This window comes from Ziziphus jujuba, chromosome 7 (genome assembly GCF_031755915.1).
Source record: "Ziziphus jujuba cultivar Dongzao chromosome 7, ASM3175591v1".
NCBI lineage: Eukaryota > Viridiplantae > Streptophyta > Magnoliopsida > Rosales > Rhamnaceae > Ziziphus > Ziziphus jujuba.
This window is the reverse complement of record NC_083385.1, coordinates 2,611,723-2,639,097: the sequence shown is the minus strand read 5'-3', so window position 1 is coordinate 2,639,097 and position 27,375 is coordinate 2,611,723. Positions and strand designations below refer to the sequence as shown.

The 27,375-nt window shown below is 31.9% G+C and overlaps 2 protein-coding genes and 1 long non-coding RNA gene across 4 annotated transcripts in view; 1 reads left to right on the top strand and 2 right to left on the bottom strand.

The window, feature by feature from the left end:
* Window positions 1-26,110, bottom strand: part of LOC125423703 (probable L-gulonolactone oxidase 6) — a 47,035-nt gene extending 20,925 nt beyond the window's left edge. The window contains exons 1-4 of one of the 2 annotated variants that reach the window (XM_060818667.1): window positions 25,293-26,090; window positions 22,903-23,158; window positions 22,670-22,771; window positions 21,565-22,549 (exon numbers count right to left, since the gene is read on the bottom strand). In XM_060818667.1, the coding sequence (XP_060674650.1) occupies window positions 21,780-22,549; window positions 22,670-22,771; window positions 22,903-23,158; window positions 25,293-25,982 (1,818 nt within the window). In that variant the 5' untranslated portion in view covers window positions 25,983-26,090 and the 3' untranslated portion in view covers window positions 21,565-21,779. Of the gene's footprint in view, window positions 1-21,564; window positions 22,550-22,669; window positions 22,772-22,902; window positions 23,159-25,292 lie in introns of those variants that run through there. The other variant, XM_060818668.1, reaches the window with a different exon arrangement.
* On the bottom strand, window positions 8,798-12,910 carry LOC107423858 (probable L-gulonolactone oxidase 6). The gene is made up of 4 exons (XM_048478579.2): window positions 12,224-12,910; window positions 10,148-10,403; window positions 9,894-9,995; window positions 8,798-9,766 (listed from the first exon to the last, which is right to left on the bottom strand). Exons 1-4 carry the CDS (start codon window positions 12,908-12,910, stop codon window positions 8,994-8,996), a joined length of 1,818 nt encoding a protein of 605 aa, XP_048334536.1. The 3' UTR covers window positions 8,798-8,993.
* Window positions 18,206-20,785, top strand: LOC125423897 (uncharacterized). The gene is made up of 2 exons (XR_007242655.2): window positions 18,206-18,702; window positions 20,482-20,785. It is a non-coding gene; the product is annotated as an uncharacterized LOC125423897 (long non-coding RNA).
* Window positions 26,111-27,375: the final 1,265 nt, after the last annotated feature.

Here is a 27,375-nt window from a genome sequence, read left to right as displayed (position 1 = left end):
TTAAGTAGATAAATAATAATTAATTGAAAATAATATTTTCTCTCAAAACCCTTACAATTCTCTTGGTTGGAAAAGTTTCCCTTTTAAAACATTTTCACAAAACCCTTTACTTGTATTCCCCGAAAACCAAGACATCAATTCATTCAAATAAATATCAAACAAAATATGATAAGTCAAGCATCCAAAATTTATAATTTAAAGGAAATTAATTTATTGAATAATTATGTAAAGGGAAAATTAAATCAATTTAAAATCCCCATTCAAATAAATAATAAAAACAGTATTAATTATATTCTTAATTCCAATATAATTTCAAAATATTTGTTTTAAAAATCCCAGTTCTGAAAATCACTTGATGCACCCACTATATACCAGTGGCGCCAACAGTATCCAGCATCCCGAGGTACCACCAGACAGGAGGTTATAGAGAGAAACCGGCATACGGTCGCGTGGCGTCCCACCGTGCCACTGCAAACAGGCGTCCCGGCCATGGAGGGGCGGCTTACCCTCATCCGATGGCAAACCCAGGACAACCCCATAAAATCACCTGCGCGCTACTCACACCCACCCGCGCGCTAATCACATCTGTGTGCACACTAACCATATCACATATAAACAGAACACCAGTACGTGTATGGTGCATCTAAAAATCATAAATCAATACATCTCAAATTTTCCATAAACATACCAGGTTTATTCCATCCAATTAAACTCGAAAATTCTCCACAATTTCTTTATAATCAACGTCATAAATTCTATGATTTTCAAATCCACCAACTCCCAAATCCACCAATTTAAATATTCAAATTTTTCCAATAGCATAAATATTTTTGAAATATAATAAATTAAATCACATAATATTCCATGGGTATACTTATAAAAATTGAAGTCACCAACATAAATAAATATTTTCCTTGAAATATTTGAAAATCAAATCATGCCCAAAATAATGTTAAAACCACAAGAATTTCGTATATAATTGAATTACACAATCCTCAATACCATAAAATAATTTTCACATGGCATAAATTTATATAATGCATATTTTCTTTAATCAAAATAAATCCAGCAATAATTTCCACAATAAATCAATTAAATATTTGACATATAGAATATAAATTTCAAATATTCAATTCACACATAATATTCACAAATTTAATTCCCGAAATTAATTTGAAGGTGGGTCACTCACCTCGAGCACGCAATTAAACCACGATCCACTATAGGATCGATTCCACAATTAACACGTGCTCCTAAATTAACAATTTTACACAGTCAAATAAAATAATATTTTATTCGGATAATTAATACCCGGTACCCGGGGGCCTAACACAAAGGTTATCCAAAATACGCAAATTATATGTCTATGGAAAGCTTACGAGATGACAAACGTGAAACCAACCTTCGTCGGACCCATTTCGACCGGTGGTGGCCAAAATTTACCCGTGAATCACCGGTCGAAATTCAACTCCTCATATCTCGTAAACCGCTTCGAATTTTGGAAATTGGAGGCCATATTTGGGATCAGAAGACCCAAAATAGGGGGAGAGGGGTGGCAATTTGGACTGGGCTGGCCGGAAAACACAAGAAAAGAGGAGAGAGAAAATTTCCGGCCGGCGGCTCCTCCGGCCCGATCTGGGCGCGTCCGGCGACTGGTGGCCGTAAAATTTTGCGGCCGAGCTCGCCTCCGTCCCCCACTCATCACTGGCTGGTGCGTGTAGCAAGGTGGTGGTCGGAAATGAAGAAACGGCGATGGCCTGATAGGAAGAAGAAAAGGAAAGGATGAAGAAGGAGGAAGAAGAAGAAGAAAGAAAGGAGGCTTCAGGGTGGCTGGGCATTTTTCCCACGTGGGGGAAAATAAAAAAAAGAAAAAAGAAAGAGAAAGAAAATAAAAAGAAAATAAAATTTAATAATTAAATAATATTAAAAATAATATTATTATATAAAATAACAATAATAAAATAATTTGGTATTAAGCATGGTTGACATGTGGCATCTCAACATGATGACACATGGTCACATTTATTAAGTCACACGTGGCACATCGTTACACGTTTAAAAATAATATTAAAATAATACAGTATTTGAAAAACTCTACAGGTCCATAACTTTCAACCCACATGTCCAAATCGGACGTGCCGCTAGTCTACGGACTCGTATCGAAGAGCACTTTACAACCATGTATGAGTCAAAGCTCATTTCCCCATAAATAAAAAGTCAACTCCGACACCCTTGGACAGTTTGGATCCCAACTTGTTTTGCTCGTAACTTTCGAACCGTAGCTCCGTTTTCAACGTGCTACTAGTCTATGAACTTGTGCCAATGTGTACTTCGTAACGGTACCTTAGTCAACCTAGAATTCCATCCGAGTCAAAAGTCAACTTTCGACCCCTTCGGTCAACTATCAACGGTCAAAGTCAACGGTCAACGGTCAACCTCGGTCAAAGTTGGAAAATTTCCGTTGTACTTTGGGACCGGGTGTTACATTGGTGTCGCCGGGGAATGGGCTCCTTCCCTGGTCGGCGCGTGTGGCCGTTCGGTGACCTAAAATTGAGAAATGGCAAGGACCCGAGAGGAGAAAAAGGAAAGGAAAAGAAAGAAGAAGAAAGGTTCGGGGGGCTGGGGGGTGTTTTTCCCACGTGGGGGAAGGAAAAAAAAAGACAAGAAAAGAAAAGAAAAAGAAAGGAAAAGAAAGTAAAAGAAAATAATTAAATAATATTAAAATAATATTATTGTATAGAATAATAATAAAATATTATGGTATTTAATCATGGTTGACATGTGGCATCTCACCATTGTGACACATGGCACCCTTTATTAAGTCACACGTGATATACTATTCACATATTAAAAATAATATTAAAATAATATTGTATTTGAAAAACTCTACAGGTACATAACTTTCAAACTACATGTCCAAATCGGACGTACCGCTAGTCTATGAACTCATATCAACGAATACTTTACAACCATGCATGAGTCAAAGCTCAACTTTGCATGAAGAAAAAGTCAACTTCGGCACCCCTTGGACAGTTTGGACCTCAATTTGTTTTGCTCATAACTTTCAATCTGTAGCTCCGTTTTCAACGTGCTATTAGTCTATAAACTCGTGATAATGTGTACTTTTTAATGGTACCTCAGTCAATGTGAAATTCCATCAGGAGCAAAATGTCAACATTTGACCCCTTCTCGGTCAACGATAGTCAAACCTGGTCAACCTTGATCAAATTTTAGAAATTCCAATGTATTTCAGGACGGGGTGTTACATTAAAGTACCATAATTGAGCTATTTTTTTTTAAATTTTGTTAACAGGCGACACACAATGATGATTGTGCGTTGCCTGTTCTCTTTTTTTTTTTTTTTTTTTTTTTTTTTTTTTTTTCTTTTAGTCGAAGTAATTTTATTTCAACTACAAATAACCAGTGAAAATATTAGAGCAACATAACTGAGCTGCTTTTTTTTTTTTTTTTAATTTTGTTAACAGGCTACACACGACATTGTGCTTCGCCTGTTCTCTTTTTTTTTTTTTTTTTTGTTTGGTCAATCTAATTTTATTTCAGCTATAAATAACCAGTAAAAATATCAGAGCAACATAACTGAGCTTTTTTTTTTTTGGTAGATATTGGTAACTGGTGACGCACAATGTGTATCGCCTATTACTAACTGGAGATGCACAATGTGTGTCGCCTATTACTAGAGTCGCCTATTACTAATTGGAGACTCACAATGTGCGTCGCCTATTACCAAAATTTTAAAAAACAAATTAAAAAAAAAAAACTAGTTCAGTTATATTGCTCTAATATTTTCACTGGTTATTTGTAGTTGAAATAAAATTAGATTGATTAAAAGAAAAAAAAAAAAAAAGAGAACAGGTGACGTATAAAGGAGACTGTGGGTCGCCTGTTACTTATATTTAAAAAAAAAAAAAACAGCTCAGTTATGTTGCTCTAATATTTTCACTGGTTATTTGAAGTTGAAATAATATTAGATTGATTAAAAGAACCAAAAAAAAAAAAAAAAGAACAGGAGACACATAAAGAAGACTGTGCATTGCTTATTACCTATAATTAAAAATTAAAAAAAAAAAAACCAGTTCAATTATGTTGCTTAAATATTTTCACTGGTTATTTGAAGTTTTCAAGAAAATCAAGTTGATTTAAAAAAAAAAGGGGGGGGGGGGAAGGAAGGACAGGCGACTCAGAATGATTTTTGTGTGTTGCCTGTTACCAATATCTTTAGGAAAAAAAAAAAAAAAAGGAATACTATGTAAGAGATTTGCAAGAATAAACTATACATGAAAAATTATATAACTAAACAACAACCTCGTATAATTAAATTTTGTCATTATGCAAACATAGATAAGTTGATAGTTAATCATTTTTCATAAGTCTAGCATTTAAACAATATAATTCAAATAAAATATACGCACAGTATTAAAAGCGACTCTGTTCAGCCACATATTCAGTGACTCTTAACGGATGTGTCGCGTGTTGTTGTTTTTAGCGACCATTTGACATCGACTGTTTTGAGATGCATCGTTAATTTATTAAATTTTTACCGACGCATTAACCTTAGAGTCACGGTTTTATTTTTTCAAATGTCTTTGTTTCGTAGCGTCGATAATTGAGTGTCACCAGATATCAATTTTCGCATAGTGAAACTCCGTCTTTGATGTTTTAGACTTCTCCTATTCCCTCTTTAACACCGTACTTATTTCATAAAGAGGTCAACTTGATCTTCTTCCCCAGTTTAGCATCACAGAAACTTAATACCAAATTACCTTTAAAACACAAACATTAATGGCAAATAAGACCGTCAATTACTGGTCGAGTTTTGGATGAGAAAATATCCAGCCCTGCTTGAATCCTCCAAAAGCATCCCTAGATTCCTCATTGAATCCTCCCGATCATCCGATTTCTTTTTATGGGTTTTTCTGGACCTGAATTTAAGACTTTTGGTGGGATTGGCTTTAAAGATTTATTTGTTCAGGATCTACATATGTCAGTTTGCATGAATGCCTCTTCAAATGTCAAACAAAAAAATTAGATTTTTTTTTTCCTTTCCTTTTTTGGGTTATAAAAAAATTAGAAGATTTCATGTTAGTTCATTCTGTAACACTTTTAACGTTTCTCCAACTGTGTTATCGTTATCCAACTTTGCAGTCTATTCAACATCCACCTTTTTTCAGAAGAAAGTAACATTGACCACGTTAGTGCCATGTCATTGATTTATTTATTTATTTTTCTATTTTTAATTTTTTTTTTTTCATTATGCTTCACAATATTCCTTCTCAAAATCAAAAGAACGTTAATAAATGCACTTTACAATCCTAAATTTTACATGTTTTGGAGTAGATCTCCCCTCCCATAAAAATAAATAAATAAATAAGTTGGATTGCATCCTCAACTACTATTATTCTCTTGTCACAGTTGTCCAATTTTGCCCTTTTGTCAAATTAACTTAGCAAAATTAAGCATATAGATTGGTACAAAATGAAATAAAAACATAAGAAAACAGTTTCTTAATAGAATTATAAGTTGTATAAGGTTGATTTCATTAAATTCATCGTTACAAAATGCATAATTAGATTAAAGTGATTAAAAATAATAGTTCATTAAAAAATGTAAGGCCTTTTATAATTTTAGGATAAGATGTACAATGTATAATAACTGAGAGGGAAAATCAATGAGTTTTGCTCAATTAAGGTGGACAAATATTGTGTTCGGCATAGTTTCAAAAAAATCACTTTTTATTGATTTTGGTAGGAAGTATTTCTAGGCATTTAATAGAAATTATTTAAACAATTTTTATACATTGAAAATTACTTTTGATTTTTTAAAAGTTATATCAAATAAAGTCTAAGTTAAGATTTCACAAATATTAGAAAAATAGAAAGACTTGAAAAGCCTCCCAAGTTGTAAATGTATCATGTATAAGAGTAATAAAAAGTTAACAATGTATAAGAGTAATAAAAAGTTAACTAGAAAAATTTGATGGCTTTCCGATTGTATTACATTTCATTTTGGACCATAAGCTTCTTGACTTACTGCCAAATCCCTCAAGCAATTAAATTACCTAAAAAAAAAATATCCCTCAAACAATTCATTCACATTCCACCTTTCTCTATATTCAGGATGCTTGTGTAGTTCAAAAATTATTATTATTATTATTATTATTATTATTATTGTTGTTATTATTATTATTATTATTATTATTCTTCTTCTCACTTTGTGGACATGAAAAATGCACCAGAAGACGCTGCTAGAAACATCTCCGAAGAGTAATAGATGGTAGCCACCTCAATTTCCATGGATAATGCTGCAAATTGATATCATCACTGTATTTGCAATTGTATACAAATTATGCTGATTAAAAAAAATATATTAATAACACTGCGTATTTTTTCCCTTGTACTTCATTTCCATATGGCTAAATTGAGCAGAGCAGAAACAGATATAAACAAGAAACAGAGATGAACAGACAGTGGTATCCATTTGGGCGGTTTTGATGGGACCTTCTTTCCCATGGCTTTGCGATCATCCTGTCTAGCCATCTTAATCTCTCTTCAAGATCGTAAATTGTGGGAAAAATTAACAGGAAAGAAAGAAAGAACAGAGGAGCTTTAAAAGTACAGAGTGTAGAAGACAGAGGAGCTCATGATGGGTTTTGATAGATTTTGTTGTTCATGCATTCTCTGATGAGAAATTCATTGTGGAAACTTTCCATCAAGCCGCAGGGTTTGTGTTAATCCTGATGCCTTTTTGTTCTAATTACTTTTTTCTGGATTTGGATGTGAGCTTTTTTGTTCTTTCGGTTTTGAATTAAATAGTTAACGATTTGCTTGAGTTCGTTTATATTTTTCTATGTTAGACAAGAAAGAAATTTTTGTTCAATAATGAAATATTGGCTAGTAGGAAAAAAATCATATAAATTTCTATTCAATAATAACTACAAGGGTTAGGGTCAGGAAGGGTGTGGAGCGGAAAGGTGTGAGATCACATAAACCATCGTCGGAAGTGTTGTGGGGACTCGGTCGTCGATTCGATAGACTGCCTTGTGCTGACTTGGGTACACCATGTTATGTCAGCAAACTCGTGCTTTTTGGGAAAGGTTGAGAATGGAAAAATGATTGGCTTTGCAAATCCAAATTACACTTGCTCCGTACCATGTTATACCTTGTTATTGCTTGAATTTTTTTCCCCCTAAGTTTAATTTTTATTTTGCTTTTGACTATATTCCCCTTATCTATTGCCAAATAAATAGATAAATAAATATAAATATTACATCCTTTATTCCCAAAAATCAAAACAACAACAAAGTAATAATTTAATATTCATTTCAATAGTAATAAAATTTCAAATTATAACGGCCATTATGGTTTCGAAGATTCATTTCGATTTATGGAGAGAAAAATAATTAAAACGTTTTGTGATTCGTATAATTTTTATCTAATTAATTTTCATTTTCTTCTTTTAGAAGCAAAAAGTTGTGATATAATATTTGTCTGTATGCTTAAATAAATCCTTTTCTTGTATGTGTTGCTTTTCAAATAAACTATTCTTTGTTTTAAATATTTAACTGGTTAGTTTTAGTAATTAGAGGCCCATAGTTTCATTTCGCAACTTGCAAATACTTTATAAGGAAGTTTGCTTGACTACGGTGTACAAAGTTAAATAAACAGAGACTCCAAATAACCTCTCAAGTGGTAAATGGATAATATATGAGTAACAAGAAGTTGATTATAATTAGGAAAAGTTGATGGTTTTTGGGTACTCTTACATTTCATTTTGGACCATAAGCTTTTTAACTTACTGCCTAATCCCTCAAACGATTCCCTCACATTCCACTTGTCACCAGCTCTATTTCTTCAACTTTCATGGCTTTTTATTTTTATTTTTAGTTATTTTTTTGTGGAAACAGAAAATGTACCGGAAGACGCTACTGAGACATCTCTGAAGAATAAGGTACAACAAAACGTTCCAAGTATATTTCACAAAAAAAAAAAAAAAAAAAAAGCTCCAAGAATAATGCTTCAAATTAACAGCCTCTTTTATATTTGTATTGTATGCATGCTATGCTGCTTAAAAAAATGTTTATTTTGTCCCTTGTACTTTGGTTTCCATGGGGCTCAAATGAGCAGAGCAGAAACAGAGATATATAAACAGTGGAATCCATTTGGACGGTTCTGATGGGGTCTCTCTGCTCAGTTAACGCTCATGCCCTTCTTTACATGTCTTCGCATCCATCCGCCTGTCTAGGCCTTTTGGTTTCTTTTCAAGATCATAGAGACGAAGAGTTTGCTCTATTGTTTTGAGTGCTCGACATAATTTAGCTTGCACACTTAGTTGAACTTTATTTAACGCAACCGATACTTGTTTTTGTCTTTTTATTGTTGTATTAGATTTCTAGTTAGGATCTCATAGAAAATTGAAAAAAAGCTCGATTTAATGAAATTCCTAGCTGTTTCTCTGCCTCGTCTATTCTGAATTTTAACCATTTGAGACAAAAAAGCTTCACGTAGGATCTTATGGACAAAAAGTTTTATTATAGTTTGATTCCTTCACATGATTGCAGAATAATATATGCATCATTTTATTTTATGATCCTCTCATACCAATTTTCCAGTGCATTAACAATGAATTTCACGTGCTAACAACAATTACTTACTAAACCCCTTGTGCTTGTCTCCTCTTCTAGTTTGTTTGCAACAATTACAGCTTTTTCTAGTTTATCAAAATCTTGAAGCGAAATCGAAACAGAAAACAAACAATAAAATAAGAGAAAAAAGAAAAATAGTGTTATCAAACAGGTTCTTTATTAAGTAGTAGTAGGAATAAGATCCTTCATAGTTTATTTATTACAAGAGCCAAGATACGCCAGAGAGAGTCCTCCGGCCTTTAGCTTGATCTGTGACATATTTACTTTATTCATAGAAAAAGGGATCGAGCCATCCACGGCTACTACTCCACATAAACATGGCTTCTAAGATCACTTACTTGATGTCGACGAGAACATCACCAACTTGATTTTGACGAGAACAAACCTTTGCATCCTTGAAAACTTTACCAGAAGTACAGAAATAGCCCTTGCTTGGGGCACAGTGAATATCCTCTTGGCATATGCACAAACCTTCCAGTGCACAACCTTCTTTGAAAGTGGTTATCCCACCCTGCAGTCCAAGAACTTGGTCGGTCCATTCACTAGAGAAGAGCCCTATTGGATCATACAATTTCTTTACAGCCAAGAACTTGTCAGCATTTTTATACTTTTTAATCACCCCATCAAATGCTATGTTGCGATTCTTTCCCCAGTGCGGCAATGCCCCGTATTTGATCAATGCCATTTGCTCTATTTCTTCAATAATATCCTCGTAAAGCCTAGGAGTCATTGCATCGTGGCTACGATAATATGTGATATCGAAGTCCACTGCATCTTCCTCTTTGCCCAGGTAAGCGCTGGAGGCTGTAACATAGCGCATGAGAATCCCATTGTAGAGTTCAAGGCCACACAGAGCCTTAGGTTGTAGCTTAACAAGCTCTTGCACATCTTGAATGAAGTTTTTAACCGAGGACAACCCAATACTGAGCGTGGTTTGGAAAAAGAATTCGCCTTTCACTCTTGGGTCCCATGGGCAATAACCCTTCTCTGCATCTCCATCCTCCTCTTCCACTTCCAATTCCACTTCCCCTTCCGCTTTTTCTGCCAGGCACGACCCAGATGCTTGAAGCCGGTTTTGATATCCGACCATGGGATAGCCTCTTTTACCTTCCAAGACAACATATTTTTAATTCAGAGAAACAAATGCAATATTATGCATCCAATTAAGACTTTTTAAGGCAAGGAAGAATAAAACAGAATATATATATATATATATATATATAGTTATATATACCATCATCGGTCAAACCGTATGCACTTATATTGAGATAGGAAGTGACCAACTTTCCAAATATGCATTTCCATTCGGCATTATGCGATGATTCCAGAGCCTCCTCTGTAAGAAGAAGAAGAAGAGGAAGAGGAAGAAGAAGACAAAAAAAAAAAAAAAAAAGGAACATGAATTAATTAATGTGAAAAAACCATAAAAAAAGGTGGCAAATATGAAATATGTTATTCTTCTAAGTAGCAAGCTATCTGTTAATCAACCTGCTGATCTAATAATTTCAAGGAGTTGGGAAGATGTGGGGCGGAAAGGGATGAAGTCATATAAAGCATCGCCAGAAGTGCTGGTGGGGACTCGGTCATCGACTCGATACACAGCCTTTTGCTGACTGGGGTACCAAATTATGTCTGCAAACTCGTGTTTTCTGCCAAAGCTTACTATTTCATCTGCCAAGTCGGAATCGCTCTCGGTCTTGTAAGTAATGGATCGCTTGAACAGTGGCTCCAGTCTCAGAGTCACCTACACAACGCCAAGCCCATTAAATTAATTCTTAATTAATTTAGTTATAATTACAATGGTAAAACAGAGATACATGCATGCTATTAAGTAAACCAGACACAATCCCATCATTCAACGACTACACTAATTATAAATGCCTTTATCATCTTGAATGGACTCTATAGATACACCCAACAAACAACTTTATACACCCATATTAGCAGACATTAGCAAGATTAATATAATTCCTTTTTCTTTTCTTTTTTTTTTTATCATTTACAACAATTTCTTCTTAGATGTCTAAAATATATGACTTTATAGGTGTGGATATAAAAAATATATCAATTAAGACAAAAAAAAATTTATTTCTTCAAAGGTGTTTAAATTTTGTAACCTAGTAGATGTGGATATAAATGATATACCAACTAAAATAAACAAAACTTTTTAACAAAGAATTTAAACCCTTTTAATTAAACCAATCTAACCATTAAGTAAAACGTGACACAATCCCATCATTCAACGACTATACTAATTATAAATGCTTTTATCATTTTGAATGGACTCTACAGATACACCAAGCAAACAACTTTATACATCCATATTAGCAGACATTAGAAAGATTAACATAATTCCTTTTTTTTTTTTTTTTTTAAATCATTTACAACAATTTCATCTTAGATGTTTAAAATCTATGACTTTATAGGTATGGATATAAAGGATATATCAATTAAGACAAAAAAAATAATTTCTTTATAGGTGTCTAAATTCTGTAATTTTATAGATGTGGGTATCCAGGATATGCCAACTAAAACAAACAGAACTTTTTAACAAAGAATTTAAGCCCTTTTAATTAAACCAATCTAACCATTCATAAATATATATATATATATATATATATATTAAGCCTTTGAATATTTTATATTCATATTCAAATATGAGTTATTGTTTAGCTAAATTATTTAATACTACTAAAATTAGATTTCATAATCAATCATTCTTTCTCCTATTCGATTTCTAATCTCTTACTTTAACACATAAATTTTATTTTCTTCTTATCAAGAAAAAAAAAAATATATATATATATATATATATATATATATACATCAAGAAGAATTTCATGGCTTTATTGATTTGTTGCACCAAAAATTATATGTTTTTCTTTCTAGTCAAAAATAAAAATGAGTTTAATATATAAAAGGAATGTTTCATATTGTCAAATAGAAAATATTATATTTACTAAAAATAAATATTGTATATGTATGGTTTTTTTGTTGATCTTGTAAAGACATCTTCAACTTCGTGATTTAATTATTTAGATAGTACATTATAGAGAAGTTCAACAATACAAGTATCTATTTGACATAAAAAATGAGTAAAATATACATATATATATATATATATATATATATATATATATATATATCATTTTACTTGCAATTAAATTGTGAACTTTTCGTTAGTAACCCAAGATTAGGAACTGAAACCAATTTTCAAAATCAGTTTAGGATTCTTATATAAAACAAAACCAATTCAAGTAGGGGAAAAAAAAAAAAACAAAACAAAATAAAAAAGAAACCATAAAAAAAACAAACAGTTTAGGGTTCGTGTTTCTTGGTTGTCTGTATATTTTTAGATAATTTTCGGGATTTGGAAAATGAAGAGAGAAAACTAATTTTCAGAAATTTGGGAAAGTAAGAGCGTAAATTGGTTCACTCAAAAAAAAAAAAAAAAAACAAAAACAAAAGAGGAAAAAGGTCTTTAATTAAATAAAACAAAACCAAACCCCAAGTTGCAGAAAATAAACACCAAGCTAAAGAATATATATATTTATATATATATGCCTGTGAAAGGACTCCCAAGACTCCAAGTGAAACTTTGGCTGCATCAAGGTCTTCATCACCATCCTTGAGTACCCGAACCTTGACATATCCATCTTCAGGACTTCCTGGGCTGACAATTTTAAGTTCGGAAACATTATCATGAACCGCGCTTCCTTTGACCCACAATGTGCTGCCATGGGAACCTGTACTTAACAAACCTCCAATGGTCAAGCCCAACCAGTAGGGTGTATATGGCAAGGCAAGCCCTGCGTTGGCAGCTTCATTTATAAGCTCTTTCATTGTCACACCAGCCTCCACAGTTATCGTCTTTGCTTCCTTATCAATCTTCAATACACGGTTTAGATATTTGGTGCTTATGAGCAGCCCATCTTGGCCGCTTGGACAAACTAGCTTGGGAATGCTGTGAGAGTAACGGGTTGCCACCTTTATTTTTGACCCTTTCTTGGTTGCAGAAGCCACGGCCGAAATGAGCTCTTCCTCAGTTGTGGGGTACACCACATTGTGAGCTCTACACACACTGCGATCGGGGAACGTACCATAAGAGTTTGTTATGGTGCAGTCTGTGTTCTCGGACTTACACTGAATTGGCTCCTCTGGAGTACAGCATACCGTTAAAAACAAGAGAAATAGGCATTTTGACAGGAGAAGCCCCCCCACAACACCATTTCTTGGGTATGACAAAGACATGGTAGCTCAATGCTTTGTTCTTGATATTGTAGATGCAGTTGCATGCCTATCAGGACATATATATATATATATATATAATACCAAGAACGTGCATAGGCATATGAATTCATAATGTAGCGAACTTGGTTATGTAAAAGATTTGATTGGTCCACACTATATCTCTCACATTTGAAGGGATATTTTTATTAGAATATTATTATAGTTTCTGATAAAAAAACAATTACTTTATTTGTTTAGTTGGAAGTAAATGGAATATTATTGCTTCGATACCTAAAAAATTTAGTAACTTTTATTCACATATAAAAGAGTTCATAGATTTTTTATATTAAAATATTATTATAATCTAAAAATATAAAAAACAATATTGCGTTATTTGTTTGGTGAAAAGTGATTGGAATATCATTTATGAAGAATTTAATAATCTTTATTTGTCTGGTTAAAAGAAAAATTAATAATTAACTTCAATAATTTTACTGCGTTACAAGTTATACAAGTATAGGAACTATATATATATATACCCTAATACATTTAAATAGTGCTATATCTCACACATTTAAAGCAATCCTTTTAAATTAAGATATATTTAATATATTATAAAGTCTATAACCGCGGCTTTGGTACCAAGAAAGAAATATAAGGTATTGGATAGAGATATTTCGAGAGGACTCAAAATGGTATGGAGCACATGTGCACAATTTAAATTATATTACATACAGGTACAAAAAAAATATTTTAGAAAATATATGTACAGGTGTCACACAAAAATAGAAGAGCTCACAGCTGTACAAGCAAAGGTTTATCTATACTAATTATATTATCATCATTAACAAGCTTTTTATCACTTTTGACAAAAAAAGAAGAAGCTTTGCATCACTGATCGAAAAAAAAAAAAGAAATTTGCCCTATTTGTTTGGTTGATAGTGAATGGAATATTGTTCATAAAGAACTTTTTTATTTTTATTTTTTATCATCACATTGTTCATAAAGAATTCAATAACATTTTTCGGTTTGGTTGAATGTGCATGCATTGTTGTTTTGAAAGAATTCAATAACTTCATAGCATTACAAGTTATACGAGTACTAGAACAAAATTTTCAGTGGGAAAAAAAAAAAAAAAAAGGTACTGTACATACTGAATATACATTTAAATATCATATACAAGGCAGAAGAGCATTTTAACATAGTTACTAAATAGTTATCTTGCTAGATTTATTAACCTTATTTACCAGTTAAGATTGTTAACAAACAGTTTATCAAAAAATTTCAGTTAATTACCTAATAATACAAACTAAAATATGATAAGTGAAAGTGAAATCCTTATGAATATTGTTAAAATATTTCTACATTATTTATGATTTCAATTGAAAAATAAGTTGGTAAACAAGCTAGTGTCTGTAGCATTTTTGAATTTTTAAAACTACAAATCAATTAGAATAGTGCTATAAATACCAACTTATTTTACCAAAAGATATGACAAATATATTATATTATATTCTAATTATCGATTGGTGAACCCTTATATAGAAAAAAATAAAACTTAAAAACACACACATATATATATTGGGCCCAAAAAAAAAAAAAAAAACATATCTGACATATCAATTTATAAACAGATTTGATAACTATTTAAATTGTAAATGTTATTTGTGTGATTTGTTTGGAAAAAATTATTGATATTGACAAAAATATTAGAGTCAAATTTTATATAAATATCAATGAAAATATTGACATAGAAATAAACCCAAGACAAGCTGCCAAATCAATTTATATTTTTATCAAAAGCTTAATAAAACTTAATCGTAACATTTTAAAAGTGCTAACTCAATCAATATTGCATCATTTACAATAACTAAATTTTATAAAAATAAATCTATGATATATAGGATAAATGCATATAATCACGCCAACGTTCATTATGACAAAAAACAAACTTTAACTATAAAATACAAAATCCTATTTATTATTGAATTTTATGAAATATTAAGAAATTTAAAAAATAAAAGAAGGTATTAAAAAAATAAAGACAAAAAGCATGAAAAAAGATTAACCAGTTATTTTAAGCCCAAAAAAAAAAAAAAATTAACTGGTTATTTATTTTATTTGCTCATTTATTTTCGTATAATTATCATTTGTATTGTTGCACTATCATTAATATTATTTTAGTTGGTATTGTTATCAGTAATACTATTTTGCTTCCATTTAAATGCGTTTAAATTCTTTTTAATGTCTTACAAAATAAAAAATGAGGAAGAAAAACATATTTAATTATTTATATAATCGGTTAGCCATCTAATCAGTTTTGTAAAAAGCCATTATAAAACTTAGGCTACCACTGGTCCTAGGCTGACCATATGGGTAGCCCACTCTACTCCCCACTGGTGCCTCCTACTTTTCTGAAAAGCCAAAAACCTACTCTAAACACGTGCATTTCTTCTTCTTCCCTGAAGCCTTCGAACCTGCAACAAGAGAAAAACCAGTGGAAATATCACGTGGAATAATATTGCCCAAATTACACATATTACACGGTGAAGCTGACTCCATCATCTTTTACAAAGATTCAAAAACGCAAATATACATGGAAATGCTGACAGAGGAGCCGACTGTCACGTTCCAACTTTTGCATGCAAAAATGGACCTAAGTGCTTAATTTACCAGCCCGACGTGTGCAGTTAATCAACCACTATTCGTGTTCCTTGCAAAAAAACAATCCACAAGATATTAAATGATGCAAGTACAAAGCAAACAACAAAAGAATAATAAAAGTAGACACAAAATCGGGACTCCGCATACAAAGCAACAAAGTAATCGGATAAGATGCATTTGCTGTATTAATATCAAATATACATGGAGAGAGCTTTCAAAGGGTTATAAAGCATGCTGAATAAGCTCTCACTTATGTACGTGGTGGAGCCCATCAACTCACCGACTAACCACCGAGCTAGATTTTTGAACCATTATTCTTGCTACAAGTATTGATACAAAGTTATAAATAATTACAAGAAGTTATAGGAAAAATCATGGCATGATATTATACAAATGTTAACTAATAAGTAAGGCAATTATTAACTGAAAATTGTTTGGCGTGGTTGGCTCAACTGATCTATCATTCACATTCACACCTTTTTTTTTCATATTAGAATTGATGCAAAGACTATATACGGGTAGATATTAACTAAGATTAGGACTATAATTGAGAATTTCCTTTAAGGTGGGATTCACATAATCACATTACTATGGAGGTAGGTCTTATCCTTTTGAATCTCATTGTCTGTCAAAATCCAGTGACCACATGAGCACTTTGTTTCTCTAATGAAATAAACTTTTCTGATTATAATTGCCTTAGGTGAGGTGATTCCTTTCAATATGTTGGTGGTCCTCGTCGGTTTTTTCTGAATATAAACAAGTTTTCCAATCTACCAACTGAACTGGTGGTCCTCGTCCAGTTATTTATTTATCTATTTTTTGGGTTAAATTAATCATTAACCTTTGAACTTGCAACCACAAAATTAACAACATCAAAAAAAAAAAAAAAAAAAAAAAAAAAAAGAACAAAACAAAACAAAAAAACACCAGAGAGAAAGGGATAATCTTAGAGAAATGCTATGAGTGCGTACACACGACTAAAGTTCTAGTAATGGCTGTCTGCTATTGTCTGTCCATAGTTAGATTCTGCCTTTTCGACATTTATTCCACTATCATTTGCTTCCTTTTTTTTTTTTTTTTTTTTTTTTTAAGTTATTTAATGACGGATGGAGAAAGCTCCGTCTTTGATGTCCTAGACTTCTCCTCTTCCCTCTTTTAACACCGTACTTATTTCAAAAAGAGATCAACTTGATCTTCTTCCCCAGTTTAACATCACACAAAGTAAATAACCAAATTACTTTCAAAACACAAACATTAATGGCAAATAAGACCGTCAATTACTGACGAGTTTTGGATGAGAATATATCCAGCCCTGCTTGAATCCTCCAAAAGCATCTCTGGATTTCTCCTTGAATCCTCCCTCATCCGATATCGTTTTATGGGTTTTTCTGAATCTGAATTAAGGCTTTCGGTGGGATTGGCTTTAAAGATTTATTTGTTCAGGACCTACATGTCAGTTTGCATGAATGCCTTTTTAAATGTTATTCGGAGGCTTGGTCAAACAAAAAAATTAGAAGATTTTCTTTCTTTTTCCTTTTTTGGGTTATAAAAAAATTAGAAGATTTAATGTTGGTTATCCAACTTTGCAACTGTGTTGTCGTTATCCAACTTTGCAGTCTATTCAACATCCACGTTTTTTTCAGAAGATAGTAACATTGACCACGTTTGTGCCATGTCATTGCTTTATTTATTTATAATTTTTTTCTATTTTAATTTTTTTTATAATTGTGCTTGACCATATCCTTCTCAAAATCAAAAGAGTGTTAATACACTTTACCATCCTAAATTCTACATGTTTTGCAGTTTACCTCCCCTCCCATAAAAAAAATAAAAAAAAGCTGGATTGCATCCTCAACGACTATCATTTTCTTGTCACATTTGTCCAATTAAGCGCTTTTGTCAAATTAATTTTACAAAATTAAGCATAAAAATTGGTACAAAATGAAATAAAAACTTAGGAAAACAGTTTCTCAATAGAATTATAAGTTGTTTAAGGTTGATTTCATTAAATTTATAGTTAAAAAAATATGAGATCTTTTATAATTTTAGGATATAAAATGTATAATAGTAAAGGAGGGAAAGTGCGTTTTGAAAAGTCGTTCTTTATTGATTTTGATTAAAAAAATTTCTAAAACTATTTAAAAAATTATTTAAATATTTTCAAAAACAGCTTTGAAATCTTAAAAATTATTTCTGATTTCTAAAATTTATGTCAAATAAAATTTAAGTTAAGATTAAAATATTAAATAAATAGAACGACTTTCAAAAACTTTCCAAATGGTAGATGCATAATATATGAGAGTAATAAGAATTTAATTAGAAAAAGTTGATTGCTTTTGGATTTTATTACATTTCATTTTGGACCATAAGTTTCTTGACTTACTGTCTAATCCCTAAGCTTCTTGACTTTGTAATCCCTCAAACAATTAAATTACCAAAAGAAAAAAAAATAATAATAATAAAAAAATCCTCAAACAATTCCTTCACATTCCACTTGTCCTCGATATTCAAGATGCATGTGTAGTTAAAAAATTATCATGGTTTTTCTTTTATTTTTTATTTTTTATTTTTTTCCTCTCTCACTTTGTGGACATGGAAAATGCAACAGAAGACGCTGAACATCTCTGAAGAATAATATATGGTACCCACCTCAATTTTATAGAAGAGGATATTCTCAGAAAAAAAAAAACTTCCCAAGGATAATGCTGCAAATTGAGATCATCTCTATATTTGCAATTGAATACATATTATGCTGATTAAAAAAAATAATAATAACACGGCGTATTTTGTCCCTTGTACTTCATTTCCATATGGCTCAAGTGAGCAGAGCAGAAACAGATATAAACAAGAAACAGAGATGGACAAACCGTGGTATCCGTTTGGACGGTTTTGATGGGACCTCTCTGATCAAGTTGAACCTTTTCCCCTTCTTTCCCATGGTTTTGCAGCTATCCACCTGTCTAGCCATCTTAATCTCTCTTCAAGATCGTAAATTGTGGGAAAAATAACAGGAAAGAAGGAAAGAATAGAGGAGCTCTAAAAGTACAGAGTAGAAGACAGAGGAGCTCATGATGGGTTTTGATAGATTTTGTTGTTCATGCATTCTCTGATGAGAAATTCTTTGTGGAAACTTTCCATCGAGCCACAGGGTCTGTGTTAATCCTCATGCCTTTTTGTTTCAATTACTTTTTTCTGGATTTGGATGTGAGCTATTTTTTCTTTCGGTTTTGAATTAACTAGTTAACGATTTGCTTGAGTTCATTTCATATTTTTCTCTGCTAGACAAGAAACAAATTTTTGTTCAATAATGAAATATTTGCTAGTAGGAAAAAAAAATCTTGACAGAATGAAATTCTTGGCTGTTTTCTGCCTTCTTTAGCCTGGATTTTATCCATTTCAGAAAATAAAGCTTCATAAATGCTATTACTATCAGTACTGGTTAAACCTTAGTAACCAAGAGACTCTTAATTGTAGTTCTTATACCAATTTGAAGGTACAGTACATGCATTTGGAAAAGATAGAAGGTGGAGGGTGCATTAGAATTTTCGTGGAATAAAGAAGGGTGCAAAATGTTATAGAGACGAAGAGTTTGCTCATGTGTTTTGGATACTCAACATAATTTAATTTGCAAACTTTGTTGAACAAGTATTTAACACAATGATGTCACCGAAGCTAATATTAGATTTGACACTTCAATTTTTAAAAAATCATATAAGATAGCCATAGTCTGCTTTTGCAATCGACTAAATTGTCCCAGTATGTGCTATTGCATTTATTTCACGTCCTCGAGGTCAATACTATTTTTAAAGCCATGAAATTTCCCCCCATCATCACTCTCCGATTCTTGATTCTCCTCTGACACAGTTGATCAGAACAACAAACAAAAACCATTTAAGGAAATATAAAAATAAAAATATATATATATATATATATATATTTTTTTTTTTGTGTGTGCAACATGGTTGACATATAGCTGCCTAGCTAGCTAACCTAACTTTTGGTTCTAAAAGCTGCAAGGGTTAGGGAGGGTGTGGGGCGGAGCGTGAGATCATATAAACCATCGCCATAAGTGTTTGTGGGGACTCGGTCGTCGATTCGATAGACTGCCTTGTGCTGACTTGGGTACCATGCTATAGTTGCTCCGTAATATATATATATATATATATATATATATATATATATTTTTAATACCTAATGAAAATTGACCACGTTAGTGCTTGATTTTTTTTTTCCTACTTTTAATTTTTATTTTGCTTTTGATTATATTCCCCTTATTTATTGCCAAATAAATAGATAGATAAACAAAAATATGACATTCCTTATTCCCAAAAATCAAAACAACAAAGTAATAATTTAATATTCATATCAATAGCAATAAATTCTCAAATTATAATAGATATTATGGTTTCGAGGATTCATTTCAATATATGAAAAGAAAAATAATAAAAAAATTTTGTGGTTTGTGTAATTTTTATCTAATTAATTTTTATTTTCTTCTTTTAGAAGCAAAAAATTGTGATATGATATTTGTTTCTATTGCTTCAAATAGATTATTCTTTGTTTTTAATATTTTAACCAATTAGTTTAGTAATCAGAGGCCCATAATTTCACAACTTGCAAATAAGTTATAAGGAAGTTTGCTTAACTACGGTGTACTAAAGTTAAATAAACAGAGACTCCAAAATAATCTCTCAAGGGGTAAATGGATAATATACGAGAGTAACAAGAAGTTAATTAATTAGGAAAAGTTGATGGCTTTTGGGTTCTCTTACATTTCATTTTGGACCATAAGCTTTTTAACTTACTGCCTAATCCCTCATATTCCACTTGTCACCGGTTCTATTTTTTCAATTTTCATGGCTTTTTTTTTTTTTGGTTTTTTATTTTTATTATTATTATTATTATTATTTTTTTTTTTGTGGAAACAGAAAATGCACCAGAAGACGCTACTGGAACATCTCTGAAGAATAATAACGTCAACTTTATATTGTTAGAAGACAGTCTTCGTAGTACAACAAAACGTTCCAAGAGTATTCCACGAAAAAAAAAAAAGTTCCAAGAATAATGCTTCAAATTAACAGCCTCTTTTATATTTGTATTGTATGCATATTATGCTGCCCAAAAAACAATGTTTATTTTGTCCCTTGTACCTTGCTTTCCATGGGGCTCAAATGAGCATAGCACAAACAGAATAAACAGTGGAATCCATTTGGACGGTTCTGATGGGGTCTCTCTGATCAGTTGACGCTCTTGCCCTTCTTTCCCATGTCTTTGCATCCATCTACCTGTCTAGACATTTTGGTTTCTCTTCATGATCATAAATTGTGGGGCAAAATAAAATGAAAGAAAAAAATAAAAAAATAAAAAATAAAAAATAGGGGAGCTTTGAAAGTACAGAGCATAAAACAGAGGATTTCGTGATGAGTTTTGATCAATTTTGTTGTTCACGCATTTAATCGTCCTGAATTTTTGTTTCAATTGCTTTTTCGGGATTTGGACATGAGCTTTTTTACTCTTTCGTCTTAGAATTAAATAGTCAACGATTTGCTTGAGTTCTTTCTATATTTTTAAAATAAATTCCATATATGCTATTACTATCAATGCTCGTTAAAACTAAGAGGCCTTTAGTTTGTAGTTCGTATACCAGTTTGGAGGACAGTACATGCATTTAGAACGGTGCATTAGAATTTTCATGGATCGTAGAAGAGTACAAAATGTTATAAAGACGAAGAGTTTGCTCAGTTGTTTTGAATGCTCCACATAACTTAACTTGCAAACTTAGTTGAACTTTATTTAACCCAATCGACACTCGTTTCTTTATTTAACGTAATCGATACTTGTTTTTGTCTTTTTTATTGTTGTATTATATTTCTAGCTAGGATCTCATGAAAAATTATAAAAAGCTTCCCCTTGTGTTTGTCTCCTCTTCTAGTTTGTTTTCAACAATTACAGTTTTTTCTAGTTTATCAAAATCTTGAAGCTAAATCAAAACAGAAAACACACACATTAAATTAAGAGAAAGAAAAAAAGTGTTGTCAAACAGGTTCTTTATTAAGTAGTAGTAGGAATGAGATCCTTCGTAATTTATTTATTACAAGAGCCAAGATACGCCAGAGAGAGTCCTCCAGCCTTTAGCTTGATCTCTGACATATTTACTTTATTTATAGAACAAAGGATCGAGCCATCGAGGGCTACTACTCGACATAAACACGGCTTCTAAGATCAATTACTTGATGTCGACGAGGACATCACCTACTTGATTTCGACGAGAACAAACCCTTGCATCCTTGAAAACTTGACCAGTAGTACAGAAATAGCCCTTGCTTGGAGCACAGTGAATATCCTTTTGGCATATGCACAAACCTTCCAGTGCACAACCTTCCTTGAAAATGGTTATCCCATCCTGCAGTCCAAGAACTTGGTCGGTCCATTCACTAGAGAAGAGCCCCATTGGATCATACGATTTCTTTACAGCCAAGAACTTGTCAGCATTTTTATACTTTTTAATCACCCCATCAAATGCTATGTTGCGATTCTTTCCCCAGTGCGGCAATGCACCGTATTTGATCAATGCCATTTGCTCTATTTCTTCAATGACATCCTCGTAAAGCCTAGGAGTCATTGCATTGTGGCTTCGATAATATGTCAAATCGAAGTTCACTGCATCTTCTTCTTTGCCCAGGTAAGCACTGGAGGCTGTAACATAGCGCATGAGAATCCCATTGTAGAGTTCGAGGCCACACAGAGCCTTGGGTTGTAGCTTAACAAGCTTTTGCACATCTTGAATGAAGTTCTTAACAGAGGACAGCCCGATACTGAATGTGTTTTCGAAAAAGAATTCGCCTTTCACTCTTGGGTCCCATGGGCAAGAACTCCATATGAAGTTCTCTGCATCTTCATCTTCCTCTTCCACTTCCCCTTCCGCTTTTCCATCCAGGCACGACCCAGATGCTTGAAGCCGGTTTTGATATCCGACCATGGGATAGCCCGTTTTACCTTCCAAGACCACATATTTTTCAATCCAGAGAAACAAATGCAATATTATGCACCCAATTAAGACTTTTTCAGGCAAGGAAGAATAAAACAGAATATATATATATAAAAGTATATATATACCATGATTGGTCAAACCGTATTTGTTATTTGAGAGATAGGAAGTGACCCATTTTGCAACTACGCATTTCCCTTGAACATCATGAAAAAATTCCTGACCCTCCTCTGTAAGAAGAACAAGAACCAGACAAAAAAGAAATAATAATAATAAAAATAAAAATCATGAATTAATTAAAAAAAGCTAGCAAATATGAAATATATTATTCTTCTAGGTAGCGAGCTAATTATTAATTAACCTATGGCTCTAATAATTCCAAGGATTGGGGAGGGTGTGGAGCGGAAAGGGATGAAGTCATATAAAGCATCGCCAGAGGTGCTAGTGGGGACTCGGTCATCGACTCTATACACGGCCTTTTGCTGTCTTGGGTACCAAATTATGTCTGCAAACTCGTGTTTTCTGCCAAAGCTTGCTATTTCATCTCCCAAGTCGGAATCGTTGTTGGTCTTGTAAGTAATGGATCGCTTGAACATGGTCTCCAGTCTCAGAGTCACCTACACAACGCCAAGCCCATTAATTAATTGTTAATTAATTTCGTCCGTCTAATTATAATCACAACGGTAAAACAAAGATGCATGCATGCTATTAGGTAAAACCAGACAGAATCCTATCATTCGATGACTACACTAATTATAAATCCTTTTATCATATTGAATGGAGCCACTTTGACTGGTTTTATAATATTATCTGTCGGTTGCCAAGGTTGGAGAAGAATCTGGGCTTACCAAATTCTCTGGGTCAAACTTTGGGCTAGGTTCTAAGGGATTTTCAACTTATCTGTCCATCTATCTAGGTTGAGTCTACGTGAAAGTTTGGGCAATGTGCCCTATAGATACAACAAACAAACAAACAAACAACTTTATAACCCACATTTAGCAGACATTAGAAAGATTAATATAATTCCTTTTTTTTTTAATTATTTACAACAATTTCCCTATAACCTCGTAAGTGTGGATATAAAAGATATATCAACAAAGATAAACAAAGACTAAAAAATAATTTTTCCTAGATGTCTAAAATCTATAACCTCATAGTTATGGGTTTAAAGGACATACCAACTAAAACAAATAAAGTTTTTTGACAAATAATGTAAACCCTTTTAATTAAATCAATTTAACTATTCATATATATATATATATATATATATTTTAAAACCTTTGAATATTTTATATTTATATTCAAACATGAGTTATTGTTTACCTAAAATATTTATTACTACTAAAATTCGGTTTCAAAATCAATCATTCTCTCTTCTATTTGACTTCTAATCTCTAATTTTAACACATAAATTTTAGTTTCTTCTTATCAAGAACCCAAAAAAAAAAAAAAATTATATAAATATGAAGAAGAATTTCATGGCTTTATTATTTGTTGCACCAAAAATTATATGTTTTTTTCTTCTGGTCAAAAATAAAAATGAGTTTAATATATAAAAAGAAATGTCTCATATTTTCAAATAGAAGATATTATATTTATTAAAAAATAAAATATTCTATGTGTATGTGTTTTTTGTTGATCTTGTGAAGACATTTTCAACTTCATCATTTAATTATTTAGACAGTATATTATATAGAGGTTCAAGAATACAAGTATCTATTTGGCAACCAAAAAAAAAAAAAAAAAAAAAACAAACAAACAAAGAGAGAAGGAAAAAAAAAATGGAAGCGTTGGAGATTGAGGAGAGACAGATGATTGATATTAAGAGAAAAAAAAATTATTTTGGAAGTCATAAATAATTTAAGTAAAAAAATAAAAAGTGTTTATATATGAGTACGAGAGATTTAAAGGTTTACAAAAAGGTAAATATGAATCATAATATTAGAGAAATTAAAATATTAAATTATTTGTTAAATATTTTTGTCAAAAAAACTTTTTAAAATATAAGGTATGCCCTCTAATAGAATTATGTGCAAAAGTTCTGGGGGTGTATACTATAGATTTTTTTCTGTGTTATTTAGAACCAACGAAGCATCAGTCAAGCAGGAGGGAAGGGGCTTGAGGATCTTTTAGATTAACAAAACTAGTCATTAATATTTCAATCAAGTACATATGTTCATATTTTATCACACTACCATAGTATTTTTTTTCAAAAGTGCAGTTTGTATATGTTTGGACAACTTTTCTCGGTAAGGGAAATATAGAGAAAAGAGAAAATTGATTCTTAAAAAATTGGAAATTAGAAGTTAATTGGTTCCCTCGAAATAAAGAAAATATCTTTTACTTGCAATTAAATCGTGAACTTTTCGTTAGTAACCCAAGATTAGGAATTGAAACCAATTTTCAAAACCAGTTTGGCGTTCTTATCTAAAACAAAACCAAATCAAGCAGAAAAAAAAAAAAAAAAACAAAAAATAATAACAAAACAAAAAAGAAACAATAAACAAAATAAACAGTTTAGGGCTCATGTTTCTTGGTTGTTTGTATATTTTTAGATAGTTCTCCAGGTTTCCACAATGAAGAGATAAAACTAATTTTCAGAAATGGAAAAGTAATAGAGTAAATTGGTTCACTCAAAAAAAAAAAAAAAAAAAAGACGGAGAAGTTCTTGATTAAATAAAACAAAACCAAACCCCAAGTAGTAGAATATAAACACCAAGCTAATGAATTTATATATATATATATATATGCCTGTGAAAGAACTCCCAAGACTCCAAGTGAAACTCTGGCTGCATCAAGTTCTTCATCACCATCCTTGAGTACCCGAACCTTGACATATCCATCTTCAGGACTTCCTGGGCTGACAATTTTAAGTTCTGTAACATAATCATGAACCGAGCTTCCTTTACCCCACAATGTGCTGCCATGGGAACCAGTACTTAACAAACCTCCAATGGTCAGGCCCAACCAGTAGGGTGTATATGGCAAGGCAAGCCCTGCATTGGCAGCTTCATTTATAAGCTCTTTCAGTGTCACACCAGCCTCCAAAGTTATCGTCTTTGCTTCTTCATTGATCTTCAGAACACGGTTTAGATTTTTGGTGCTTATGAGCAGCCCATCTTGGCCACTTGGACAAACTAGCTTGGGAATGCTGTGAGAGTAACGGGTTGCCACCTTGATTTTTGACCCTTTCTTGGTTGCAGAAGCCACCGCCGAAATGAGCTCTTCCTCGGTTGTGGGGTACACCACATTTTGAGCTCTACACACACTGCGGTCTGGGAACGTACCATAAGAGTTTGTTATGGTGCAGTCTGTGTTCTTGGACTTACACTTGATTGGCTCCTCTGGGGGAGTACAACATACCGTTAAAAACAAGAGAAATAGGCATTTTGATCGGAGAAGCCCCCCCACGACACCATTTCTCAAGCATAACAAAGACATGGTTACTAATTAGAGCGTAGCTCAATGCTTTGTTGTTGATATTGTATATCCAGCTGGATACCTGGCAGGACATATATGTGTATATATATAATACCAAGACCATACATAGGGATATGAATTCATAACGTAGTAAGCTTGGTTATGTAAATTATTTGATTGGTCCATCACTATATATCTCACATCTAAAGGGATTTTTTTGATTAAATTATTATTATAATCCTGACAAAAAAATTAAATACTTTACTTGTTTAGTTGAAAGTGAATAGAATATTATTGTTTTGATACCATAAAAAAATCAATAACCTTTATTCACATCTAAAAGAATTTATAGATTTTTTTATATTAGAATATTATTATAATTTAAAGAAACAAAAAATAATATTACGCTGTTTATTTGGTTAAAATGGTTAAAAGTAAATAGAAGTCATTTATGAAGAATTCAATAATGTTTATTTGTCTGGTTAAAAAAAGAAATTAATAACTTCAGTAACTTTATTACATTACAAGTTATACAAGTACTGGAACATTATACATACTTTATATACATTTAAATAGTGCTATATCTCTCACATTTAAAACAAACCCTTTAAATTAATATTTTATTATAATTGTCTATGACCGCGGCCTTGATACCAACAAAGAAATATGGGGTATTGGAAAGAGATATTTTGAGAGGACTCACTTTGTTACTGGGCACATGTGCACAAATTAAATTGTATGATACAGGTACAACAGAATATTGTAGAAAATATATGTAGAGGTGTCACACAAAGAATAGAAGAGCTAACAGCTGTACAAGCAAATGTTTGTCTATACTAATTATATTATCAGCATTATCAAGCTTTCTATCACTTTTGACCCAAAAAAAAAAAATTTGCCCAATTTGTTTGGTTGATAGGGAATGGAATATTGTTCATAAAGATTTTTTTGTTTTTTTATCCCATCGTTCATGAAGAATTCAATAACCTTTATTTGTTTGATTGAAAGTGCATGCATTTTTGCTTTGAAAGAATTCAATAACTTTATAGCATTACGTGTTGTACGAGTACTAGAACAAAATTTTCAGCAAAAAAAGAGTATCGTACATACTCAGTATACATTTAAATATTACGTACAAGGCAGAAGAGCGTTTTAACATAGTTACTGAAGAGTTATCTAGCTATTTATTAACTTTATTTACCAGTTAACATAGTTAACAAACAGTTTACCAAAAAATTCAGTTAATTACGTAATATAAACTAAAATATGGATAAGTGAAAATGAAATTCCTTGTAAATATTAAAATATTAGTACATTATTTATATTTTTATCAAAAACTCAATTGTAACATTTTAAAAGTTTTAACCCAATCAATAATGCATCATTTACAATAAATAAATTTTATAATAATAAA